Genomic DNA, 27,670 nt, shown 5'->3' on the forward strand with positions numbered 1-27,670 from the left:
TAGGGACATATTTTTTTTTGTATATCACAAAGGAATACAAATGTAATATTCAGGTCATTGAGACCCAACTAAATTCCATTCTGACACACGCTGTACCTAGTATATAGCTCCCTCTAGAGTTTATGTAGAGAACAGAAACAAATCCTGCACCTGTTTCTATTTCTGAGGGTATATAGCCACACGGTGGAGGTGTCATAATAGCCACAAAACCTAGCTGTCAAACAAGGAAATGGTTCCAATCGTTTATCCACCATTCATTTTTCCCATAGGGAATTTTAGAAACACTTAAAATAAGGGCTGTGTTTCGTGTAGGCTTACCCTGACATGATGTTTTGATAACCATGTAAATCTCTCCTGGACAAGGTGACTTTTATCAATATATTCAGCTCTATTTACTCTCAGATCCGAAAATGCTAATTAGCATCAAAGTAGACATCATGCAAGACTACAAATCCCTGCAAGCTCCTGTGCGTCATCTATAGCTGACACATTTGCTAACAGGTATTGTGTCAATTTAAAACTTGCACAAGACAGTTAACAGAATTGTCCATTTAAAGAAATGTAGCCAATTTATTCATTACTACATTTAGCTAAACATTAGATAGTAAATCCAGCGATTTTTACCTTTGCCTCGATTCGGCAGTCTTGTCCTGATCATCATGGCATTTGTAGTTCTTTATGATAGCCACATTAGCATATCATTTTTTGGTGGGGTAAATACAAATATATTGACAGGTCACCTTGTCCTAGAGAGGTTTACACAGTTATCAAAACATCACACCAGGGTAAGCCTACACAAAACACAGCCCTTACCTGTTTCTAAAATCCCCTATGGGAAAAATGAATGGTGAGAAAACTATTGGAACCATTTCCTTGTTTGACCGCTAGGTTTTATGGGTATTACAACTCATACTGTGGTACTCTATTCAGTGGTTCCAGCTGTCTAGGGGAGGTGCTGTTTATAATTTTTTAAAGGAACTCTGTCTGTCTTCAAACTTACTCTTGACAGTTTTAGTAGAAAACACAAGGTGCAATTTCGAAATGGGATAGTGCATCATCAGTTCCTCGCCATGTAAGTCATTGCATACCTTAGAGAGCTATTCCTAACTTGTCAGAAATGTCCAGATCGACTAGCCCATGTCAGCTAACATTTTTATATTTAGGTTTTTTAGCACATATTGTAATTTCTTTCACTCAAATATCACATGAATACATATTAGACATGGCAAAATGTATAGAATTGCAATAAAATGTGCTTTAAAACAGCAAAGCTCTTTGCACCCCATGACAAAATGTGTAGAATTGCAGGAAATAAGCTTTAAACCTGCAAAATTCTCTCCACCAAGAGGGGTGTGAACAGTTTGTGTCATGAACAGTGCTTGTGCCCATAGAAATAGACGTGGCACGTGCAGGGGGGGCGCGGGATGTTCCCCAATGCTAGAAGTTGCCGCCCCCGAGTGAAAACGTTTAGGAAACCCTGCTCTATATCATGTGTCACTCAGTATTGCATGAACGTAATTTCAAGTATTGAAGGTAATGTAAGTAATTCAAAGCTATTGCCAACTCACATTTGACTATGACACCACCCTGGAACAGTCAGGCAGCTTAAAAATGTATACACTACCGGTCAATTTTTTTTACTATTTTCCACATTGTAGAATAATAGTGAAGACATCAAAACTATGAAATAATACATATGGAATCATATAGTAACCAAAAAAGTGTCAAACAAATCAAAACATATTTTATATTTGAGATTATTCAAATAGCCACCCTTTGCCTTGATGACAGCTTCGAACACTCTTGGCATTCTCTCAACCAGCTTCATGAGGTAGTCACCTGGAATGCATTTCAATTAACAGGTGTGCCTTCTTAAAAGTTAATTTGTGGAATTTCTTCCCTTCTTAATGCATTTGAGCCAATTAGTTGTGTTGTGACAAGGTAGGGGGGGGGGGTATACAGAAGATAGCCCTATTTGGTAAAAGACCAAGTCCATATTATGGCAAGAACAGCTCAAAGAGAAACGACAGTCCATCATTACTTTAAGACATGAAGGTCAGTCAATACGGAACATTTCAAGAACTTAAAAAGTTTATTCAAGTGCAGTCACAAAAACCATCAAGCGCTACGATGAAACTGGATCTCATGAGGACCGCCACAGGAATGGAAGACCCAGAGTTACCTCTGCTGCAGAGGATAAGTTCATTAGTTACCAGCCTCAGAAATTGTAGCCCAAATAAATGCCTCACAGAGTTCAAGTAACAGACACATCTCAACATCAACTGTTCAGAGGAGACTGTGTGAATCAGGCCTTCATGGTTGAATTGCTGCAAAGAACCCACTACTAAAGGACACCAATAAGAAGAGAGCAATGGACATTAGACCGGTGGAAATTTGTCCTTTGGTCTGGGGTCCAAATTGGAGATTTTTGGTTCCAACCGCTGTGTCTTTGTGAGACGCGGTGTGGGTGAATGGATGATCTCCGCATGTGTATTTCCCACCGTAAAGCATGGAGGTATTATGGTGTGGGGGTGCTTTTGCTGGTGACACTGTCTGTGATTTATTTAGAATTCAAGGCGCACTTAACCAGCATGGCTACCACAGCGATACGCCATCCCATCTGGTTTGGGCTTAGTGGGACTATCATTTCTTTTTCAACAGGACAATGACCCAACACACCTCCAGGCTGTGTAAGGGCTATTTTACCAAGAAGGAGAGTGATGCATCAGATGACCTGGCCTCCACAATCCCCCGACCTCAACCAAATTGAGATGGTTTGGGTTGAGTCGGACCGCAGAGTGAAGGAAAAGCAGCCAACAAGTGCTCAGCATATGTGGGAACTCCTTCAAAACTGTTGGAAAAGCATTCCAGGTGAAGCATGTTGAGAGAACGCCAAGAGCGTGCAAAGCTGTCATCAAGGCAAAGTGTGGCTATTTGAAGAATCTCAAATATAAAATCTATTTTGATTTGTTTAGCACTTTTTTGGTTACTACATGATTCCATATGTGTTATTTCATAGTTTGGATGTCTTCATTATTATTCTACAATGTGGAAAATAGTAAAAATAAAGAAAAACCATTGAATGAGTAAGTGTTCTAAAACTTTTGACCGGTAGTGTAGTATACCAATATACCAGTGTTTACCCTATTACCCAAATTATTTTAATTGCAGTGGAAAACTTCAAGAAATTAAAACAACCGGACATGTTTTAGAGGGAATAATTTATTTCAATAATTATATAATTTCCACATAACTAATGACATGATTCGATAAAACCAGACCATGTTTCTACAGTACGTATATTCTCCTGTACCTCAGTGCAGAGGGGGAATGAACATGGATCCCTCCCTTCCGGTCTCTCTTTCTCTTAAATATACATGGGAGGAACAACCCTGGGCCTGGAGAAGAGGAGCTGCTTTAGGAACATAAATATAGAAAACAGAGCTGTGTGCTGCAGCCAGGGCGGTGAGGTGTGAGTTGAGAGGGGGCCCCGGAGATGATGTTAGGGGGTTGGAGTGTAGTTGGGTTTTTTCCTTTTTACTCAGTGAGCCCCAGCTTCTTCTTGAGGGACTCTGGCATCTCAGGGGGAGGGGGACGGGGCAGGCGGAAGTAGACCTTCACGGAGTCGTAGATGAACCACTGCAGGGCGGTCAGGGTACCGATCATGATGATACGGGCAACCAGGCCCTTCCACACACCTTAAAAGGGGGAGAGAATGGGAGAAGGAATGTTTAGCTGAGGTGTTGGAAGTGTATCAATAAATTACATCTGCTTTTATGTTTCTTTGAGTGGGCCAAACACCCAATGTTGGGCAGTCATACAATGCAAGATTTAAAAGACCATACTCAGTAGACTGACTGTTACAGGACCCTATCCAAAGGGAGTAAAACAAGTGTTATCCACCCCCCAGCCTGGCTGCAATGGTGGAACTGAGGGTTGCCAGTGCAGCAGTGGTGCTGGGGGACAGGTAGACTGCTCGCACACACCAACGACTCAAGCACCTCCAACTGCACAGCCAGTAAGACAAGCCCTATGGTTGTCCACTCACCTTTAGGTCCGAGCTTCTTGAGCACTTGGGCGGCGGTGCTGCCACTCTCCTTGTTCAGTACAGACACCACTGAGTCCGCTGGGTGGGACACGATAGCACAGAACACACCAGCTGCAGGGGACAGACAAATCATCAGCACACACTCTTATATAGGTCCATTATATCCAATCAAACAGAAGCCTGGGTGATCTTTGTTCGTCACCAAATGGAAAAAGGAGGGACAACTACCGTTGCAAAACATGAATACGACACAGGTTTCTCTGGGTAGAAGTTGCCATTGGGCACAGATCTAGGATCATATTACGCTTCCCCCAATCCTAACCTTAGTTATTACAAGGACAACACAATCCTGACTCTAGGTGAGCTCCTAAACCTAGGGCCACCTTCATCCTATTTCCTGTGGTACTACTACTCACCGATGTAGCCGGCCGTGAAGGTGACGATCAGCTGCTCGCCCTTGGTGCACTCAGCGCGGGGTTTGGGCACCACGTGTTTGTAGAGCAGCTCCACGGTCCTCTCAAAGCAGGCAAACTTCATCATGGTATAGGGGATCTGCCTCATCCACAGGGGAACCACACCCTTGTAGAACCTGAGAGAAAGGAGGGGGTGGGGAGAGAGAAGGAAGAGTGTCAGTTCCATACAGATCAGAGTTCTCGTCTCTCTGATCAGAAACCATAGGTGAAAGCAATACGGTGGTTACTAACAAGGCACTGACTTTCCCCAGTCATTTTTCCCCACACAAGAGTGTAAAGGAGATGATAACAAACTATGGTAGACTGAGGGTTGCCAGGGCAGCTGGGGTGCTGGGAGGCAGGTAGACTGCTCTCACACGCCAATGACTCAAGCACCTCCAACTGTACAGCCAAAAAGCTGCTGAGGGCCTCCAAGCTGGAGCTGCAGCACTCAAGAGACAACAGCCCCAGCACAGGAGTGCCCTCCAGAGGCACTCAGGATCTAAGGAGCGTGTTTGTTTGGTAACCTCACAAATCAGCTATGGGGAGCAATAATTACTTTTGCAGGCTTATGTTCCATACCAGCCAAGAAACACCCAATTAATCTAATCAAGGCTACAAGTTGACGCAAATTTGTTCACCTAGTGTAGGAACAAAAGCATACACACCTGGTAGCTGTCGATGAGAAGGGTTGAATACTTTTACAGGTTATACAGCCTCCAAAACAAATACAAACCAAAACAAATACAATATCTACTCACGCCCATACTCCCTCCTCTGCGAACATCTTGGGAGCACACTGTCTGAGGTTGTTGGCGTAGCCAGGGCAGGTCTGGATACGCACTTTGCACGCCTCCATGGGGGCCAGGGCAATGTCAGCGAAGAACTCTGCACTGGCAGACGCAGCCAGGTACAGGGATGTCCTCCACAGGTATGTGTTCTCCTGTTAGATGAGAGGGGGCAAGGTCAGTTGTAGTCCTGTGTGGGCTAGCAACACCAATGTCATGGGTTCAAAGTCACACACGGATTAAAGCGCCTGCTAATTAGCATGCAATTTACAATTTTTGGTGGGCGAAGTGTCCCTTTAACACACTGTAAACCAGGGAATCCAACCTTGTTGGTTTCTACCCACATTGGTTCCTACCCCTGACTGACCTCTCCAAGCATGTCGCTGTAGAAGATCTTGAACATCTCATAGAAGCCAAACTTGCAGAGACCCTGCATGGAGTAGCCGATGAAGGTAGGGGCCCAGCCCTTAGCCAGCCCTCGGGCTCCATCCTCCTTCAATGTGAGGGAGAAGCCTTTGCCAATGCTCTTGTACTTGTCAGGGTCCACCTAAGGAAGAAAAACCAATCGATTAGTAGAGTCCAAGGAACAATGGGGGTAGCCTAGACTAGAGCCCTACGGGCTGAAATCTGGGTAATTTTATCTAAGGGTTCTAGGCCATGTTTATTTAAAAAAAATACTAGCTAGGTTTCAGGTTGTGAACTAGGGGGTTATCCAGGTGAACATTAGTACTGTTAGCTAGTGATTTACCCGATGGCTGCTAATCTACAGGAAACGTCTGCCCAATCCCAAATCGAGTTTTCCGCCCAATTTCTTCCTCATCTATTCAATTGTATAATAATTAAGGGTAAATTTGGACTGCAAGGTCTTGACGGAATGTAAGGCCACAATTGTGTAACAATCCCTCTGGGACAATAACGTTTAAACTAACTTCTTAGGAGTAGATTTAGGATTGGGCACCTTTTCTTACAGGAGCTATGGAGGCCTTCACACAGCAGACAGCTACAGGGGGTACCACAAACCTGGATGCGGCACTTGACAAGGTCGAGGGGTACAACAGCTGTGTGTGTGAGGCCGCAGCTCAGGATACCCCCAAAGCCACACAGGGCATAGTACTTTGTTGAGCCAAACTCACAGCTCACATCTGCAGAGTCTGCAGCAAAAAAACACAACAATACGTGCCCAACATGCAGTCACGACACATGCAACACAGGACAATAATCACCAACAAACATGCCACCATTACATTAGAACACACCAGGGAATGAGTCAGTTCAAATTTCAAACACTTGTGAATCAGGGTTTAGGTCAATTCCTTTTCAATTCAGGAAGTAAACTGACATTCCAATGTATCTCAATGGTTCTCAATGATAATTGTTTACAATTTGAATCAGTTTACATTGTACTTCCTGAATTGAAATGGAACTGACCCCAACCCTGCTTGTGATTTTAAATTGACTAACTGATTGTGATTATATACCCATGATTTATTTCACTCATTGATCAAATAATCATAACATAGGGATAAAAATCATTGGTTAAAAAAATAAAAATAAACATTGAGAATTCTAACTTGACTCAAATGTCTAACAGCTTTTACTTAAATAAAACAATTGTGTTGAAGCATCAGCTGTATAGTTAGTTGAAATAATACATATAGCCTGCATAAATCGTTTATTCTTTATTCACTTTAAAGCTGGAAATAATTCCATTGAGGTGTAAATTACTTGGGCCTTTGGACCTACTTACAGTATAAAGCTATTGGCTACATTCTAGCAATGCATAGCTGCACTTTGATCATGTTATAAATAGCAGGGTGAACATTCTGAACACATTTTCCCATTGTCACTCCTGACCTTCCAGTGACCTACAAGTCCTTTAGCTGTGGATTGAGAAGGGGAATGGTAGCAGGCAGGGAGGTTCATTAAACAATAACACTGGTGATTGTGAATCACACACTTAACATGCGATGTGGGTCATTCTAAAACAATAAAATCAGGTGATCAAGTGGGATAAAACAGGAGGAACAACAATGACAAACACTCCACCACGACAGCACAAAACAGGGCTGCTTGATACATCCATTCTCCCATGCAAATGAATGCATAAATATAAAAAAAACAGTGTGTTGGGTTTTAAGTGGCACCAGGCCACAGGGATAGACAGACCTGCATTCTGCATTTGACCAGATCGAGGGGCACTAGGGCTGCGTGTGTGGTGCCACAGCTGATGATGCCACCAAACCCACACAGGAGTAAATACTTCCGTGAGCCGAACTCACAGCTGTCTCCCTCTGAAGAAAGAGTCAAGCAATACTTTCAAAAAGGGGACTTGGTGTTGATGTTAGAAAAGTGGCAGTAAGTAAGAGCAAACTGCATCTTTACTAGGCTAAAGGGCAAATGCAAGTGGAGCTTAATTGTGTGTGTAGAACATTTACTCCTTGTGAGGGCAGACTGTTGTGCAACAGGCGCTGTACCAGCAGAGAAGACTAGCTGTATAACTAATCAACCAACCAGCATACAGTGTTTAGGCTATAAAAAAAGGACACTGGCCAGCAAGCTCTAAAACGAACCAAAAGCCTTACTCAAATATCGTGGTTAAATAATAGCTAATCCGTAAAACCAAAAAATATTCCATAGAAAAATGTAAAGCAACAAAGAAATGTCAGAATATGACTGAGGGGTTGTTAAAGGCCATGATTTAGGCTTCAAAAAGGATAGCGTTTCAAGTGAGCCTAAATCTTGACAAAACTTGTCAAACTTATCTGAAATGAGAACCAATGAAATGCCCCAGTCTAGGGGTCAGACGCATATCTTTAGCTGGTTGGTGTGCTAGAAAGCAATAGACATTCGCCTAACTTCTACTTTGCCCATTTAAAATCAGGGGCCTCTCGCCTTAGTTTTAAACAGCGATTGGGGGACGGCATGAATTCAGTTCAAACACCTGCAGCATATTTCAAAGTTTACATTTGCCCTTCCATGTCCTCCATAGACTAGGCCTAGCCTGTCTTTGACATTACACATTTCAGTGGCTAGATTGCTAGGTAGTGTTAAACGTTTGACAAACACACAACTGTCACATCTATTAAATAACACATGGTGAATAAAATCGGTATCTCGTCTCATCATTGTCATTGATTCAGCTGGCTGCGTACTTGTTCGCTTGCTAGTTAGCTACTTGCTAACTGCACTTGTTAGCATGCAGAACCTTGATTTACCAGCGATTGCTGCGGCAGCGAGGTTGCGGCTCAGTCCATTTGCGGGAAGGCTCTGTTTGGGCTCCTCGATTTCTTGGAGGGAGAAGAGCGGGGCGTTGAAGGGATTAGCCCGGGACAACTGCGTTAGCGTGGTCGGATACATGGTGTCCAAAACCGGGCTGTAGAATGAAAGCGAATGTTAGCAAGCTATGGAAACACGATCAGACAACAGTCAGACAGCTGACAGGCTAGGAAGGGGGTTGGAATGTCACGTGGGATGTAGTTATAGTTTGACATCCAGACAACATTGAATGGAAAGGCAAACCGTATTCAATCATGTTATTGTTGGTGCTAGCAGCTATTCCTCTCTGGTTTGTTAGGTAAGTTAATTTAGCTAGCTCACACTAGTACTAGTTAGTTAGCGGCTGATTAACTTTAGCTAGCTTTCCCAAGGTGGAACGGTTGCGCAACACAAGCCAAGTTACCAAAATAAAACATTCTAAACGTCCTAAACACAGCATTACAGTAAAGACAAGCTTTCATATTCCATTCTACTCTAACAATGTAAAATCGAATTGTTACGTTAAATATGTCATAGAACTCCACTCAGTCGCTCGCTCGGTGTCTTAAAATGGCGCCTCCGCTCTACTGCAACTGGCGGCTCACAGGGGCCGAACGACCTCGCGGTAAATCAATTTGTCCTTCCCTCACGTTACCGGGAAAAGTGGGAGAGTCCTTCTGCATACTGTCCTATCAGGGACGATATACGGAATGACTTGAGTTTTAGGAGAAGTGACAGTGCCACCAACCACATGGAAGACTAAACACATTTGCTGTGCTTGTTGCTTTCTTGTGTTCAAAAACTGTTCAAATGATTTTAGCTGTATCACATGTGTATTCCTGACACTTTAGTTAATACATGATGGAGTGCAGTGTGTGCATGTGTGTGTGAGATTGAGAGGGAGTGAGGGGGAGAGAGAGAGGCAATGTAAACATATGTTTCCCATGCCAATAAATTCCTTTGAATTTAATTTAATTGAGAGGTTGAGAGAGGAGGGAGAGAGGCAGAGAGAGAGAGAGCGATACAGAGAGAGCACGTGGGAGAGAGAGAGAGGTCTGAGGTCTAAATAGATTACTATGCCCTGGCAGTCTATTCTTGTCCATGGTAGTAATCTAGGCCTGTGGAGCAGGGCAGTCTTCCATCCCTACAGGTCATCAGTGTCAGGGCAGTCTTGACTTTTGCTATGTTCACATGCTAGTCGGAACTAGGAAACGCTTATATTTCCAACTTGCTATGGTTATAGTTATACACGTGCCACAAACCAGTTAGCAAGTCAGAAATGTCAGAGTTCCGAGTAGCATGTGAACTCGGCATTACACCTTGCAGTACCTGATGTATCCATTGCAGTTTAGCTCAATATTCCTATGAGCTCTTATCAAGAGGACTTCTGAATGATTGGACCAGTTTAATAAATATCAAATCAGAGAGCAGAAACCACAGAGAATGCCTTCATGCCTATACTACAACCTATATTTAACAATCCTTTGGCAATGGGCAGTCAGTAGGTAGCTTAATCCTGCTTCTGACTTGACTGTGTGTAGGTGTCTGGGTGAAGTTCAAATTAGTGTCAGGGTCCTATATGAGTGCAATAGGTGAAACTATTCCTGGTTTCCACTCTGAGCTAATTAGAGGGTATTCAGTGGGGCCTGTATTTTATCATTGACCGGCTCAGCTCCCCCTCTGCAGCTAGAAAGTACTGCTGTAAGAAAAATACTGTAGCTATTTTGGACAGGCTGGTCCAAGGAGTGCCTCAAGGCTCCGTTCTCGAACCTCTGCTTTTCATTATCTACATGGTTCCCCTGGGCCAGATCATCCGCCACCATGGTCTCAACTTCCACTGCTATGCGGATGACACCCAGATTTACATCCACACCAAACCCACCTCTCATCTCTCTCCCCCGTCTCTGATCAACTGCCTCCAGGAAATCAAAACTGGATGACATCCAATCTACTCCAACTCAACAGTAATAAAACAGGTCATGCTGGTGGCTCCCAAGGCTCTCCTCAAGAAAGTGGGTCCATCGAGGGATGTTCCATCTGCCCATCATCTGAGATCAGAAACCTGGGTGTCATCCTGGACCCCACGCTCTCCTTTGAGCCCCACTTCAAATACATCACCAAATACGCCTTCTTCCACCATCAATTGTTACATCACGTCTGGACTAGAGGTCTTCTCGGGTCCAAAAAGGGGGACCCGGACCTGAACGGACCTGAGAAAAATCTGATCCGAACCCGAATGGACCCGACGACAACCAGACCTAGACCCGACCTGACCTTTATATGTTGGCTAGGCCTTCTATAAGTCAATAAATTCACCTTATTAGCGTAAATTAAATATGCTACAAGCTATGCAGAGCTGTGGTTACATAGAACCGAGATCCGATCACAATCAAACAGGACCCGACCCGGACCCAAGGAAAAAGTTAGAATTTCAGGTTCGGGTGGACCCGTGAAGACCTCTAGTCTGGACTACTGCGGCTCCAGTACGTCCAGAACTCTGCTGCCAGGGTCCTCACACACACCAAACCCTGGGAACGCATCACCCCCCACTCTGCACCACCTTCACTGGCTCCCAGTCAAATTCTGCATTACCTACAAGATCTTACTCCTCACCTACAAGGCCCTCCATAGCCTTGGCCCCTCATACCTCTCCGACCTCCTCCATACACACACACCTTCCCGCTGTCTCCGAACTACTCACCATCCATCCCTAAAACAAGAATGGGGGACCGGGCATTCAGTACCGCTGCCTCCAAATTCTGGGACTCTCTCCCCCCAAGCCACCTGCAACTCTGACTCTTTCACCACCTTCAAAAGCTGACTAAAATTCCACCTGTTCAGTCTGGCTTTCCCCTCAGCTTATCTCAGCCCTAGCTTAAGATAAGTAGCTTTTATTTATATTTGAATTTTAATTAGGGTTCACAGAGAAGCTTTATATCTTATATATAAAAAAAGTATTGACATGGTCAAATAAATCAAGCATAGATTGGTAACTTTTATATAATTTGGCACAGAAACTAGAGGACATAAATAACTCGGTCAAAAAGAATGGCACAGATTGGCCAATAGGTGGTGCTGTTATAAGCAGTCTCACGTAAACCCTCATATCTGAAGCCCCGTTTGACCTAGAGACTTGAAACTTTGTATGTAGGTGTTTTTCTTCATGCTGAACAAATTTACCTCAAGGACCCATAAGATCTGTCAGGATAGATTTTCCTACATCTTGGAAATTTGGGAAAACCTTTGAAAACTACATCAGTGTAATGGCTTTGAGAATGATTAGTTGCTGCATTCATAGTCGGCCACACTAGATGGCATCATATCACACCAGGGCTATAAGAACTGAACCGATGGACATGGGGCAATGAAATTTGGTATGTAAACCTTATGTCCCTTAGAAGCTGTGTGAATATAAAGTCACTGCAACCTTAGATGGCTGCATCAGACCAATTGGTGACACTATAGATGTTATTGGCACTAGTGGCGCCATAGGATACTAGAGCAATAACTATTGATCAAGTGGTCTTGGTCTAATGCAAATTGTTACATTTAAATTATGCAGACGCACAATGTGAAATATCGTTATTAGTATATCTGTATAATCACATATTGTTGCCTATTACAGTGAGGGAAAAAAGTATTTTATCCCCTGCTGATTTTGTACGTTTGTCCACTGACAAAGACATGATCAGTCTATAATTTGATGGTAGGTTTATTTGAACAGTGAGAGACAGAATAATAACAACAAAAATCCAGAAAAACGCATGTCAAAAATGTTATAAATTGATTTGCATTTTAATGAGGGAAATAAGTATTAAAATGCTAATCAATTCATAACATTTTTGACATCCGTTTTTCTGGATTTTTGTTGTTGTTATTCTGTCTCTCAATGTTCAAATAAACCTACCATTAAAATTATAGACTGATCATGTCTTTGTCAGTGAGCAAACGTACAAAATCAGCAGGGGATCAAATACGTTTTTCCCTCACTGTGTGGTCTAAACGTAGTGAAAAGTAGATCTATTTTGGAAAATTTGAAACTGGAAGTCCTGCCGCTTGCGCAGTCAGCATATTACAGCTGTGAGAGTGTATTGAAGTATTCTGGAACGCTAATGTGGAGTGTACCAACAGATTTAAATCATTTACACTAACAAATATTACACTAACGCTGAAAATATTTAACTAATCTTAACATCAGTCATTAGTCAAATTGACCCCAGAATTGGTATATAAACTCAATACATTAATTAATGACTTTAAGAATGATTACCTGCTGCACTCAAAAGATAACCAACCTACAGCACTAGACTAAACTTCACTTGCGTCCTCCTTGTGGTATTGAGAGATAAACTTGGTAATGCTTTCACTGATTGCACATAAAGGAAGATTGTTTCTACGTGATAGTGCTTGCTTTGTTATCCAACTGATCTTGTTTTCTTTCTTTAATGCTGTGAACCCCGTTCATTGCTGCTCGCAGCTATAGTCATATTATCCTTGTTTTGTTTTACCCTCTTTGCTGTACAGGGTCCTTGGGTTTTAAATCCCATGCATTATTATCGTTTCAAGTTTAGTAACAGCAACAAAAGTCTGATCCACAATAGACAAATTATCCTTACATATTACAATATCAACAGTTTTATTGAGAGGACATGCCATTATTTATTACAATGAATACATACATTATTAATTCGGCTACATAGACCATTTCAATAAAATTAAAGACAAAAACAAAAAAAACTGGGTGGGGGCATACAAGAGCTATATGTTTACAATCCCTGTCACACACACACACCCGCTGTACAGATGATTCGATCAAGAAAAAAACTGATTAAAATTGTTTGAAATTCCTTCAGTCTTTTCCAGACAGTTTTAGCTAATAACTGCATTAGGTTACATCTAACTTCATTAGATTACAGTGACAGCATTACAAAAGCAAACTGTGTGAAACACATACATGACACGCACACAGGCAATTATCTCACACAGACTCACGCAAATGCAATCATACGACTACACCATGCAGAGATATAAAACAAAAACAATAGACCATATAAAGCAAGTTCACATAATTTGGAAGTCACTGTTTCGGTGTATGTATGCTATCTGGAGATGAGTGGTGTGACTGGCTTTCTCTCAGCCTCACAGGCTCAGAGATGGGAAAAGGACAAACTGAAACAAACAGAAGACAGTATTGTCATTTCAGAATGAGAAGCGGTTGTCATCTTCAATGTTCAATATATCATATTGGACATTGTCGTCTTCATGAGGTGTTGATACAGATTTGGCTACCGTACCAGACTATTTAACCAATTATAGGTGACAGAAACAGGGGAAGAAAAAAACAATAATGCCAAGGAAGCGAGGGACAATGACGATGATGAAAATGGTGGCAGTAACATTATGCTGCCAGAGAACCGTCATCCAGGCTTCACTTGCTGACCTCATTGTCACTGGTCTGCGTGGAATCGGAGGACCCTCCAAAGGGGGCCATAGCATTGGTCTCCATGGTCTGGTAGACGAAGAATATGAAGCCAGCTACAACGCTGAGGAGCAGCAGCTTCAGCCAGAAAGGCAGGCCACGGGGTGGTACTACGGCCTTGCCAGCAGGCCTTGCCACTGACGTTACCAGCCTGGTGGAGGGGGGCAGGGTGGTGACTCTGTGGACGGTGGCGGTGCGACTCTCTGAGTAGGAAGAGTTAGAGGTGGAGGAGGAACGCAGGAGGGTCTCATCTGTCCACAGGTCACCAGACTTTAGGGGCCTGCCGGCTGCACCTCGGATGGGTCGCCGACAGGTGGCGCTAGAGGGACGGGAGAGGAAGAAAGTTGAGTTTCATTATGACATTCCACAAATGTAAGTTGCCATTAGGCAAGTATTACTATCAAGCTCTTAACAAATTAGTTACAGGACACTGCTTTACAGGAATGACAAGACTGTGGGTGGCAGTCTGCCAGATATAGCAAGGATTTATTAAAGTTTTTGTATGTTGATAGAATAACGTGTGTGTCTTACTTGATTCCTGTTGGAGTGTTGGTCTCGTAGGGGAACATCTCCTTGAGGACATCCTTCTCGTCCACTCTGCTGGGTGTCTGCTCACCAGTTGCTATCTTCTCCACCTGCAACACACTTATTTTAGTACACATTCTTTAAACGTTGAGGCCGACACGGAGCGATTAGGGTTAGGATGAGACATTGTTCCACTTGCGTGTTACAAAGTCATTGCCAAAACCGCCACATTCAGATAAGGGCTAGAGGGGTATTATTTTTGGAATAGGCTAGAGTGTGTTACACCTAAAGACCATTAGGTGGCCCTGTTGCAGTCCTATGCCCATGTGACCACACCACCAGTAAACCTAAGGCTTGTGACCAACCCATTTGACCACAAACACCATTACCTTGTCTTGTGAATAATACCGCCTTGACAAACGAACCAGCACAGACCCTGGGTGATACATGCATAAGGCATAGCAATGGATTACTTTTGTACCCATGGTGCTGGAGGTGACACTGCCCTGCCCCCTCACTGGGGTGACTGAGGAGAGGAAGGGGGTGTTTTTCTGCTGTTTCCACTTAGGTTGGAGTTTTTTTAGGGGGGGGGGGGGGGGGGGGGGGGGGGGGGGGCAGGGCAGTGTACTAGTACAGGCAGACAGATGTGTGCCACACACACTACAGTAGCCCCATTCATAATCATCACCCATATGTTTACAACTATACCATGTCTGAGGAAAAACAGTGAGATCACTTTCACTCCACAATTAAGTTCCAATTTCCAGGTGCCACCACAACAAACCATTGTGAGGAAAACAGACCTCCATAAGAGCTGTATTGAGTAGGGAGGTTGGCTCATGACTGGGAGCTTTAGTAGTCAGAGTGAGAGGAAGACCACCATCCTCCTCACAGCACAGCTAGAAGTAGAATAGAAGAGAATGGCTTTATTTTTTCACAGAGGGGAAAGACCAGTTGTGGATTTCGGATTAGATAAACAATACACACACAAGACTGATACAAACATTATACAAGTCACGAGAATAGATTTTCGAAGTGGATGAAAAGGTCTTTGGTCTTGGTGGCAGAAAAATCTTCCAGGAAGTTCTCCTTACACCAGAGGTCAAACTTGTCCATCGAATTGAAACAGTCGAGGTGTTTTGCTTTGTGCTGCACTCGCCATTTACACATGGTAGGTATTGTTCCGAACTCATCCAAACTCAGTTCGAAGACAATCAATTCAACCAACCATGTTCAGTAAACCAAATCAGGCTGGCGTCAAGGTATGCCCATTGGAACGGAACTAGCTAGCTAGAACTATAAAAGGGAGCGGTGGGAATACCTTCCATAGTTCCTTAAGTTGACTCTCAGTCCCCCCTACTTCCTCTCTTCTTTTTTGGTTTCCGCTGTATCTCTTGCCACACCCCTCATTTGGCTTCCTCTAGGGCAGGACTGCCCAACCCTGTTCCTGGGTTAGGTAACCCTGCTCTAGGGTGTCCACCCACTCCGCCCAGAGTGAGTGAAAACACGGTTTGGTGATGAACTTTCACTTCCTTATTTTATAAAATGCATTTTACCAAGACAGATATGATTCTTCATGTTCTGAATCGTTCAGTGGGGTCTTTCTCTAACATGACATCTAACATTATATCCAAAAAGTTGGATTTCGTAACCTAATACATCCGATAAGCACCGAGCTCCGTTGACAGAGCGGTGCCGCTTTCTCGCAGGAACTTTTGAGGATTTTACACGTTGTAGTGTTTGTCTGCAAAGATGTTTCTGCGGGTCGCAAAAAGCTAAATTAGCATGAAACGATACATTTAAAAGGCATTGAAAATAAAATTCATTTCACAGAGATATGCTTGTTTTTGTGAGATCTTCTGTCATGTCTCAAAAATGATATCCATCTCTATATTGTTTTATGTCCTCCAGATTCGGGAAGAAAGATGAGTTCAACAGCGAACCTGTTCAGTTTAGCTTCAATTCTCGCACAGCAACCAGCCTAGCTGACTCAATGCTATTTTCCTGGTTATGACCACTTTTTTCTCTGGCCTCCATTGATTTAGTCACCCTAATTTGGGCCATCCGACAATAACTTTTGAACAGATTATGATAGAGACATGAGGTTTGAACTATGAGTATCAACAATTACCATATTAATTTACCAATTGGTCAAAATATGCGTTTTTGATTGGACACCCTACTTCCTCCATCTGCCTGTTAGCAGGCAGAGAAGATAAATCGGTGACCCAAGCCATGGCCTGTTCTCCCCGCTTCCTTCACCCACCCACAGGACATTTATCATTGTTACAGCGTATATATATACAGTGGGGAGAACAAGTATTTGATACACTGCCGATTTTGCAGGTTTTCATACTTACAAAGCATGTAGAGGTCTGTAATTTTTATCATAGGTAAACTTCAACTGTGAGAGACGGAATCTAAAACAAAAATCCAGAAAATCACATTGTATGATTTTTAAGTAATTAATTTGCATTTTATTGCATGACATAAGTATTTGATACATCAGAAAAGCAGAACTTAATATTTGGTACAGAAACCTTTGTTTTCAATTACAGAGATCATACGTTTCCTGTAGGTCTTGACCAGGTTTGCACACACTGCAGCAGGGATTTTGGCCCACTCCTCCATACAGATCTTCTCCAGATCCTTCAGGTTTCGGGGCTGTCGCTGGGCAATACGGACTTTCAGCTCCCTCCAAAGATTTTCTATTGTGTTCAGGTCCGGAGACTGGCTAGGCCACTCCAGGACCTTGAGATGCTTCTTACGGAGCCACTCCTTAGATGCCCTGGCTGTGTGTTTCGGGTCGTTGTCATGCTGGAAGACCCAGCCACGACCCATCTTCAATGCTCTTACTGAGGGAAGGAGGTTGTTGGCCAAGATCTCGCGATACATGGCCCCATCCATCCTCCCCTCAATACGGTGCAGTCGTCCTGTCCCCTTTGCAGAAAAGCATCCCCAAAGAATGATGTTTCCACCTTCATGCTTCACGGTTGGGATGGTGTTCTTGGGGTTGTACTCATCCTTCTTCTTCCTCCAAACACGGCGAGTGGAGTTTAGACCAAAAAACTCAATTTTTGTCTCATCAGACCACATGACCTTCTCCCATTCCTCCTCTGGATCATCCAGATGGTCATTGGCAAACTTCAGACGGGCCTGGACATGCGCTGGCTTGAGCAGGGGGACCTTGCGTGCGCTGCAGGATTTTAAACCATGACGGCGTAGTGTGTTACTAATGGTTTTCTTTGAGACTGTGGTCCCAGCTCTCTTCAGGTCATTGACCAGGTCCTGCCGTGTAGTTCTGGGCTGAACCCTCACCTTCCTCATGATCATTAATGCCCCACGAGGTGAGATCTTGCATGGAGCCCCAGACCGAGGGTGATTGACCGTCATCTTGAACTTCTTCCATTTTCTAATAATTGCGCCAACAGTTGTTGCCTTCTCACCAAGCTGCTTGCCTATTGTCCTGTAGCCCATCCCAGGCTTGTGCAGGTCTACAATTTTATCCCTGATGTCCTTACACAGCTCTCTGGTCTTGGCCATTGTGGAGAGGTTGGAGTCTGTTTGATTGAGTGTGTGGACAGGTGTCTTTTATACAGGTAACGAGTTCAAACAGGTGCAGTTAATACAGGTAATGAGTGGAGAACAGGAGGGCTTCTTAAACAAAAACTAACAGGTCTGTGAGAGCCGGAATTCTTACTGGTTGGTAGGTGATCAAATACTTATGTCATGCAATAAAATGCAAATTAATTACTTAAAAATCATACAATGTGATTTTCTGGATTTTTGTTTTAGATTCCGTCTCTCACAGTTGAAGTGTACCTATGATAAAAATTACAGACCTCTACATGCTTTGTAAGTAGGAAAACCTGCAAAATCGGCAGTGTATCAAATACTTGTTCTCCCCACTGTATGTATGTATGTATGTATGTATGTATGTATGTATGTATGTATGTATGTATGTATGTATGTATGTATGTATGTATGTATATGTCCTTCTTTTCCATGAAAACATACATGAAATGAGTTTGAATAGAAAATATAGCAAAATGCATAGGAAATGTAGTCATTGACACGTTTAGAAATAATGATTTTTAATTGAAATAATAATTGTGTCCTTCAAACTTTGCTTTCGTCAAAGAATCCTCCATTTGCAGCAATTACAGCCTTGCAGACCTTTGGCATTCTAGTTGTCAATTTGTTGTGGTAATCTGAAGAGATTTCACCCCATGCTTCCTGAAGCACCTCCCACAAGTTGGATTGGCTTGATGGGCACTTACATATGGTCAAGCTGCTCCCACAACAGCTCAATAGGGTTGAGATCCGGTGACTGTGCTGGCCACTCCATTATAGACAGAATACCAGCTGACTGCTTCTTCCCTAAATAGTTATTGCATAGTTTGGAGCATTGTCCTGTTGTAGGAGGAAATTGGCTCCAATCAAGCGCTGTCCACTGGGTATGGCATGGCGTTGCAAAATGGAGTGATAGCCTTCCTTCTTCAAGATCCCGTTTACCCTGTACAAATCTCCCACTTTACCACCAATAAAGCACCCCCAGACCATCACATTGCCTCCACCATGCTTGACAGATGGCATCAAGCACTCCTCCAGCATCTTTTCATTTGGTCTGCATCTCAAATGTTTTTCTTTGTGATCCGAACACCTCAAACTTCGATTCGTCTGTCCATAACACTTTTTCCAATCTTCCTCTGTCCAGTGTCTGTGTTCTTTTGCCCATCTTAATAGTTTCTTTTTATTGGCCAGTCTGAGATATGGCTTTTTCTTTGCAACTCTGCCTAGAAGGTCAGCATCCCGGAGTCGCCACTTCACTGTTGATGTTGAGACTGGTGTTTTGCAGGTACTATTTAATGAAGCTGCCAGTTGATGACCTGTGAGGCGTCTGTTTCTCAAACTAGACACTAATGTATTTGTCCTCTTGCTCAGTTGTGCACCGAGGTCTCTCACTCCTCTTTCTATTCTGGTTAGAGACAGTTTGCGCTGTTCTGTGAAGGGAGTAGTACACAGCGTTGTACGAGATCTTCAGTTTCTTGGCAATTTCTCGCATGGAATAGGCTTCATTTTTCAGAACAAGAATAGACTGACGAGTTTCAGAAGAAAGTTATTTGTTTCTGGCCATTTTGAGCCTGTAATCGAACTCACAACTGCTGATGCTCCAGATACTCAACTAGTCTCAAGAATGCCAGTTTTATTGCTTCTTTAATCAGCTAAACAGTTTTCAGCTGTGCTAACATAATTGCAAAAGGGCTTTTTAATGATCAATTAGCCTTTTAAAATGATAAACTTGGATTAGCAAACACAACGTGCCATTGGAACACAGGACTGATGGTTGCTGATAATGGGCCTCTGTACGCCTATGGAGATATTCCATAAAAAATCAGCAGTTTCCAGCTACAATAGCCATTTACAACATTAACAATGTCTACACTGTATTTCTGATCAATTTGATGTTATTTTAAAATGGACCAAAAGATGATTTTCTATCGAAAACAAGGACATTTCTAAGTGACCCCAAACTTTTGAACGGTAGTGTGTGTATATATATATATATATATAAAATATATTACTGTTCCATTCACTTCTCACTCCCTCCCTGCTGCTCCCCCTATGGACATTCCCCAACGGACTCTTCCCCTGCCCCCACCACCCAACGGTCATTTATCATTGCTACAGTTGTATATTATTATTGTGTATATTATTATCCATATTTTTCTTTTATTCACTTCTCTTTTATTTTTAATTTCTTTTGACCTGCACTGTTAGAGCCCAGAGCATGAGATTTCACTGTACCCTGCAATTACATCTGCGTCCCTGTACATGTGACTAATAAACTCAATCTAATCTAATGCCACACCTCACTTGAAACCCATTCCATCTTGGGACAGACATCCCGATTCTGAAGAAGCAGGCGCTCTCGACTATCTGATTACATTGTTTTGTTTCTCCGTAGTTAACGTTAAGTCGCACAGGCGAGAAGCACATCAAAACCAACAAAGTTAGTAAAGTATGCCCACACACAAATGTATACATAAAAATGTAGACTAACAAACCATTGTTAAAACGGAACAAATCATTTATATTTCCTAGTGATTGACCAAAAGGCTATTTCTATCTCCCAGTAAGTGAGGGAGGCAAGGAAAGCACCTTCCTACTAGTCTGCCAGGGAGTGAGGGAGCGGTGGCTCTCCGGACCTCTGTGGCCTTCAGGGACACCGTGCCTGGGGGTCTTGACTGGGGGGCTGCTGGGTTTGGCTTTGGGGACCCAGAGCACAGCAGCATTCACATTCAGGGAGAAGGCTCGTCAGGGACAGACTGAGGAGGGTCAGACACAGTAGAGACTTTAGAGTACTAGACTAAATAGCCAAAACATCAGGTGGGTGAGTGGCTCTTCAACATTAAGGTTTGGCAATAAGAAAACAAATATATCCAAAATGGCACAGTCCCACATATCTTACTATGACTATGAGACACCACTGTGACTATGTGCCTTGAACACAACAACCATTCATAGCACCAGTGAGTGACAAGTAACCATAGTGAACCCCACCACCTGAGCTGGGAACCTACAGGTACCTGAGTCTGTCTGGGTGAGGGAGACTCAGCCGTGGCTGTTAGAACAACCTCCTGATGGTAAGTCCTAGTGGACTGGGACTGGGCATGGGCTAGGCCCTGCAGTAAGGGAGAGGGCTTAGAGCTTGGCTTGTCTGTCAGTATAGGCTTAGGTTCCTTAGGGACTTCCTGGAACATGACAAACGGGGAGAGAGAGGCGAAGGGAAGTTAAATAGAGGACATCACAAACCCATGTCCATTGATGACAAACCCACCAGAAGCAGAGGTCCCTTGGTCTTTGCCTCTCTGGGAGGGGGAAGAACTACCTCACCAGCTGATAGCTCAGAGACATCCTGGAGCAGGAGGAGGATGATGAGGAGGCGGCGTAATACTGGAGGCAATCAGGCAGCTAGCCTTAAGGTGAGACATGCTATTCAATAGTGGTTGTAGAGAACCCAGTGAGTGAAGACATTGGTCTATGCCTTACTTTGTGAGACTGCTTAATGCTGCTTAACTAATCGTATACTACATCTAATTATTTTATTTACTTACTTAGGCCTATGTATGCTGCAATTCAGCTTTTAGCTGCAAATGTGTACAATTACAAATAAACCTTAAAATATATAACATGACTAACACCATCCACAAAAAATTGTAATTATCAAGCTAAACACTTCTCCAGTGCACCACAAACCCAGGGAGATGGATAGGTTCAGTGTATATTACAGTATCATCGCTGGCAGGGACCATCTGGTCGACTCCACGATACAACCTCCTCGATGGTCTCTTTATGTTTAACACAGGATGCTCTTCCTCAATATCATCATCATCATCATCGTCTGGAGCATAGATCTAAACACACACTTTTCTCAGAACACCCGACCTTCCACCTCTTCACGAACACACCTTACAAAGCCAAGTCCACAACTTCAGTGAGTAAAGTTGGCAGTGCACACACATGCTTTAAAGGGATAGTTTGAGATTTTGGCAATGAAGCCCATCGACTTCCCCAGAGTCAGATGAACTCTGGGATACCATTCTGTCTATGCGTCCAGTATGAAGGAAGTTAGAGGTGCGAGACAATGCTAATTAGAGTTAGCTCATGACTGGAAGCGCACAGCTAGCTTGGGGTAGTAGATACAGGGCTTCACTTACAAAATCTCAAACCATCCCTTTAATGTGGTTATAATATCCACAGCTTCAGTTGAGTAGGTTACCATCTGGAACGCTCTGGATTTCGACACCAGATGGCACCAACACCTCCCAGAGTATCAAGAAACCAGGAGGAGATAAGTAAAAGGGCTTGAAAATATAAAAACACTAAAACGCTAGGTTTTGCATAGTAGGAGTTGTGATTAAAAAAAATAAATAAGCAAGGGCTTTAAGTATGTTCTTGTAAGGAAAGAATGAAAGAGGGATAGAGTGTGAAAGAGAGGGAAAATAAATAGTGGACTAGAGGCACCCAGTGGCCTTAGAGAAAACAAGCTAATCTAATTCATGTGGCCGGATCTGAAATCAAAGCCTGCTGCACTAACTCCCAGCAGACAGACACACAGAGACAGACACAGAGAGCGTCCTTCAGACAGACACATTCGGTGCTTCGTTTTCCACAGACATGTAATTTTCACCCCTATAGGCGTCTCATAAAGGACACACTTCCTCTCTCTCAAATAATATATTAGAGACAGGTTTAATCGACCCCAGATGTGCCGCTGCGCATCTTATAGCCTCTAATGTGACTACTAATCATTGCCAAATGTGTAGCACTTGGGGACAAATCACAGCTTGAGATATGCATGCTATTTAACTCAGATTTCAACACATTCTGTATGGCGAGCTTTGAAGGAATGCAAACCATGAGGTTGGCCTAGCGTGAGGATGTGCTTTTGTCCCCTGATTAAATAAAGATAATAAAATAAAGAGGGACTCACCCGGTTGTGCTGGCTGCTGCGGGTCCTGGTGGTGACTGGGGTCTTCCCTCTGCTTCTGACAGGTCTCTCCACCACGGGGACTGTGACTGGCTCTGGTTCTGGGACTGTCGTCACCTCTAAACACATACACACAATTTCCATCAATGTCATGCTCTGTCAGTCAGTCTATTAACCAACCAATCAATCCATGATTCGTATTATCCCAGAGGGCCAATTTGGTTTGCAAGTAGGCATCTCAGAAAAAAGGATATCATGTGTAATCTAATGTGCAACTGCCGAGATGAATCTGATTTGAATCTGTAATAAACCTGGTCTAAGAAAGAGGATGACTGAGTGTTACGTTTCTTACCTTCCTCCTTGTCGCTGTAGCGGTCTGAGTCAGATTTGCTGTTGTGGTTGCTGTCTACCTGAGTGATGACCACCGGTAGAGTCACGGTCTCAGGAGGACCCTGGTCCAACAGCTTCTGGAGCCTTCTCTCATACAGGTTACGGGTTGAGGCTGCCATGACAACAAGACATTCAAATAAATTCAATAGAACTATATTAATCCCTCTTCTCATACAGTTTATGGGTGGAGGCTGTCAAAAGTTCAGACATTTTTCAAATGAATTCAACACAACTTTATTAATAAACAAATTAAGACTGCAACAATAAATGGCCATTATTAAAATAAATTCAATACAACTCAATTAATTCCCTTCTGCAGAAATATAGAAGGCATTATATGTCTGGACCAAAGAAATTTAACCAATTAGTTGTATTTACATGGTCTGGACACAGGAGCACAGCAAAGTTACATACATATTCCACCTACCATACAATCAACATGTAATAACAGTCAATAACACAGATAACACTTGATAATAACACAGAATGAACCCAATGTTTTCTAAAAACAATGCCTTCAAAAAGGAACTAGCAGACTGACTGACTCACCCACGATGGGTCCTGCGTTGATTCCATACTTGAGCAGCTCGTCCTTCAGGCCCTCACTGGTCAGCTCAGTCACATCCAGGTCCTCCGGCCGAGGCTTGTCTGTTTTCCTCGTGGCTTTCTGTGAAAGAGGGATCACAGAGGTCAGATTGGTGTAACATGTGAAGTGATCTATAGTCACAGAATTAGCCTAACACCCATCACCGAACGATGACTTGAATGGGAATGCCCATTCTAGTAATTATATTTATTTGAGTTCCTTTAATGCACTTCAGATAAAAGGTTTGATTCGATTTGTGCTGAAGCTCGCCTAAACACAAATCCAAAGAAGCAAAGCAAAGAAATCCCTGTTGTGCTACTGAACATGCCTGAACATTACAGGGTTTAACATTTGAAATCCACAAACTGGAATGTCCAGATGACCTCTTTGTATTGGTTTTGTAAATCTGCAGTGTGTGTGTTTGTGTGTGTGCGTTGACTGATCTTTGGATTAGTGTATGCTTTACCCAGCTCCCTGGGCTGCTTTAGCAAGCAACACCACAGATGTTAAACCCCATAACAGGTTTCTAATCACACACTAATAATCAGCAGAGCTAGTTTAAAAGCCATCTCCTGACCTAAACCATTGTGAGATTGATAAACTCTGTTCGTAAAGAAACAAGTCACTGCTTAGATTGAATCATCAGAAATATATGTTTGCTAACGCAAGACATGCATCATATACACTGAGTGTACAAAACATTAAGGACACCTGCTCTTTCAATGACAGACTGACCATGTGAAGGCTATGATCCCTTATCGATGTCACTTGTTAAATCCACTTCAAATCAGTGTAGATGAAGGGGAGGAGAAAGGTTAACAAAGGATTTTTAAGCCTTGAAACATGGATTGTGTATGTGTGCCATTCAGAGGGCTAATGGGCAAGACAAAATATTTAAGTGCCTTTGAACGGGGTATGGTAGTAGGTGTCAAGCACCGGTTTGTGTCAAGAACTGCAACGCTGCTGGGTTTTTCAAGCTGAACAGTTTCCTGTGTTTATCAAGAATGGTCCACCACGCAAAGGACATCCAGCCAACTTGACACAACTGTGGGAAGCATTGAAGTCAACATGGGCCAGCATTCCTGTGAAATGCTTGACACCTTGTAGAGTCCATGCCCAGACAAACTCAATATTAGGAAGGTGTCCTTAAATGTTTTGTACACTCAGTGTACATTAGACACGATTGCCTCTATCCACGTAGTGTGTCCGCCTTGCCCTGAGGACGAAGGGATTTCCTCCTGTAGATATTCACAGAGATAACCTAAACAACAATACTCTCCACATTGTATGCTACATGCTGGCTGAACAACTCAACCATCAAAGGTGGTAAACAAAGAACCAGAGATCAAACAGTGGTATACTACGAAGCAAGCTAGATCTACCCAGGCTTTTATAAAGCAAGCCAGCTTCAGTTAGCGTCACATTCCAGGTCAGGCTTCATCCGTACTACTGCGGTGGATATTGTTCATCCACCTGCCGCTAACTCTAGCAGGCTTGTAACTACGCATGCATGTCACACATGGGTAGTCGAATGAAGAACTCTTAAATTGAGACAATGCTGAAACATCAATCAATGTGCAAGTCAGTGCCACATTTTCATTTGTGCCAAAATCAAAGAAAAGTGATCTTGCAAATTCAGCAGGCTTTGGTGTGAAATAGGCTTTTAGAAGTGCAGTCTTTATTTTATTACTTATCGTTAATGCCGTCTTTGGTGTGCTTATCAATGCACAAGCACTTTTTTCCTTCCATATGTGAAACAGCTTGTTGCATTGTGGGCATAGACATATAATCCATAGAAGGGTTTTGACTGTTAAACTCATGGGTACATTAGCAATGGCTGCCAGTCTTGACTAGAATGGGAACTCTCATCTATGGATTATATATCTATGGTTGGTTGCAGCTGCCAGTTTGCCTTTCTCAAATGTCAAAATAAAATTGTGCAATAAACACAGTTTGGAAAGTGAATGCTGTCATTACTGAATGTGTAATGCGATAGACATTCCAAATAAATATTTGTCTTTCATTATTTTGTACGTCTTTTTACTTTTTTTTTGCTGAACAAAAATAAGTAAGGAGTATTTCTGTCTGTAATAAAGCCCTTTTGTGGGGATAAACTCATTCTGATTGGCTGGGCCTGGCTGCCAAGTAGGTAGGCCTATGCTCTCCAAGGCCCACCCATGGCTGCACCCCTGCCCAGTCATGTGAAATCCATAGAAAAGGGCCTAATGATTTTATTTCAATTGACTGATTACTTTATATAAAACAGTAACTCAGTAGAATCTCTGAAATTGTTGCATGTTGCGTTTATATTTATGTTCAGTGAAGCATTGTGGAGGAGGTGTGATGGTGCTTTGCTGGTGACACTGTCTGTGATTTATTTACAATTCAAGGCACACTTAACCAACATGGCTACCACAGCATTCTGCAGCGATACGTCATCCCATCTGGTTTGCGCTTAATGGGACTATCATTTGTTTTTCAACAGGACAATGACCCAAAACACACCTCCAGGCTGTGTAACAGCTATTTGACCAAGGAGAGTGATGGAGTGCTGCATAAGATGACCTGGCCTCCACAATCACCTGACCTCAACCCAATTGAGATGGTTTGGGATGAATTGGACCGCAGAGTGAAGGAAAAGCGGCCTACAAGTGCTCAGCATATGTGGGAACTCCTTCAAGACTGTTGGAAAAGCATTCCTCATGAAGCTGGTTGAGAGAATGCCAAGAGTGTGCAAAGCTGTCATCAAGACAAAGGGTGGCTATGTGAAGAACCTCAAATCTCAAATATATGTTGATTTGTTTAACACTTTTTTGGTTACTACATGATTCCATATGTGTTATTTCATAGTTGTGATGTCTTCATTATTATTATACAATGTAGAAAATAGTAAAAAGAAAGAAAAACCCTTGAATGAGTAGGTGTGTCCTAACTTTTGACTGGTACTGTATGCATGTACAGTGGGGAGAACAAGTATTTGATACACTGCCGATTTTGCAGGTTTTCCTACTTACAAAGCATGTAGAGGTCTGTAATTTTTATCATAGGTACACTTCAACGGTGAGAGACGGAATCTAAAACAAAAATCCAGAAAATCCCATTGTATGATTTTTAAGTAATTAATTTGCATTTTATTGCATACATAAGTATTTGATACATCAGAAAAGCAGAACTTAATATTTGGTACAGAAACCTTTGTTTGCAATTACAGAGATCATACGTTTCCTGTAGGTCTTGACCAGGTTTGCACACACTGCAGCAGGGATTTTGGCCCACTCCTCCATACAGACCTTCTCCAGATCATTCAGGTTTCGGGGCTGTTGCTGGGCAATACAGACTTTCAGCTCCCTCCAAAGATTTTCTATTGGGTTCAGGTCTGGAGACTGGCTAGGCCACTCCAGGACCTTGAGATGCTTCTTACGGAGCCACTCCTTAGTTGCCCTGGCTGTGTGTTTCGGGTCGTTGTCATGCTGGAAGACCCAGCCACGACCCATCTTCAATGCTCTTACTGAGGGAAGGAGGTTGTTGGCCAAGATCTCGCGATACATGGCCCCATCCATCCTCCCCTCAATACGGTGCAGTCGTCCTGTCCCCTTTGCAGAAAAGCATCCCCAAAGAATGATGTTTCCACCTCCATGCTTCACGGTTGGGAT

General features: G+C 43.0%; 2 protein-coding genes across 4 annotated transcripts in view; both read right to left on the bottom strand.

Annotated features, from left to right (window-relative positions):
* Positions 1 to 3,204: 3,204 nt before the first annotated feature.
* LOC311139579 (solute carrier family 25 member 3-like) lies at positions 3,205 to 9,183 on the bottom strand. Of its 3 annotated transcripts, XM_084174487.1 has the most exons (9): positions 9,065 to 9,183; positions 8,504 to 8,661; positions 7,455 to 7,579; positions 6,309 to 6,439; positions 5,656 to 5,835; positions 5,262 to 5,443; positions 4,465 to 4,637; positions 4,049 to 4,159; positions 3,205 to 3,698 (listed from the first exon to the last, which is right to left on the bottom strand). In XM_084174487.1, exons 3-9 carry the CDS (start codon positions 7,465 to 7,467, stop codon positions 3,538 to 3,540), a joined length of 951 nt encoding a protein of 316 aa, XP_084030613.1. In that variant the 5' UTR covers positions 7,468 to 7,579; positions 8,504 to 8,661; positions 9,065 to 9,183; the 3' UTR covers positions 3,205 to 3,537. The 3 variants fall into 3 exon arrangements, with proteins under 3 accessions (XP_084030613.1, XP_084030612.1, XP_084030611.1); XM_084174486.1 differs by lacking the exon at positions 6,309 to 6,439 and having other exon boundaries at positions 9,065 to 9,170; XM_084174485.1 differs by lacking the exon at positions 7,455 to 7,579 and having other exon boundaries at positions 9,065 to 9,165.
* Positions 9,184 to 13,151: 3,968 nt separating this feature from the next.
* Positions 13,152 to 27,670, bottom strand: part of LOC311139748 (lamina-associated polypeptide 2-like) — a 30,587-nt gene continuing 16,068 nt past the window's right edge. The window contains exons 2-6 of the mRNA XM_084174687.1: positions 23,981 to 24,098; positions 23,394 to 23,543; positions 23,045 to 23,160; positions 14,554 to 14,657; positions 13,152 to 14,341 (exon numbers count right to left, since the gene is read on the bottom strand). Coding sequence (XP_084030813.1) covers positions 13,972 to 14,341; positions 14,554 to 14,657; positions 23,045 to 23,160; positions 23,394 to 23,543; positions 23,981 to 24,098 — 858 coding nt within the window. The 3' untranslated portion in view covers positions 13,152 to 13,971. The remainder of the gene's footprint in view (positions 14,342 to 14,553; positions 14,658 to 23,044; positions 23,161 to 23,393; positions 23,544 to 23,980; positions 24,099 to 27,670) is intronic.

The sequence above is a fragment of the Coregonus lavaretus genome (assembly GCF_964263955.1).
Source record: "Coregonus lavaretus genome assembly, chromosome: 13".
In the NCBI taxonomy this organism is placed as follows: Eukaryota; Metazoa; Chordata; class Actinopteri; order Salmoniformes; family Salmonidae; genus Coregonus; species Coregonus lavaretus.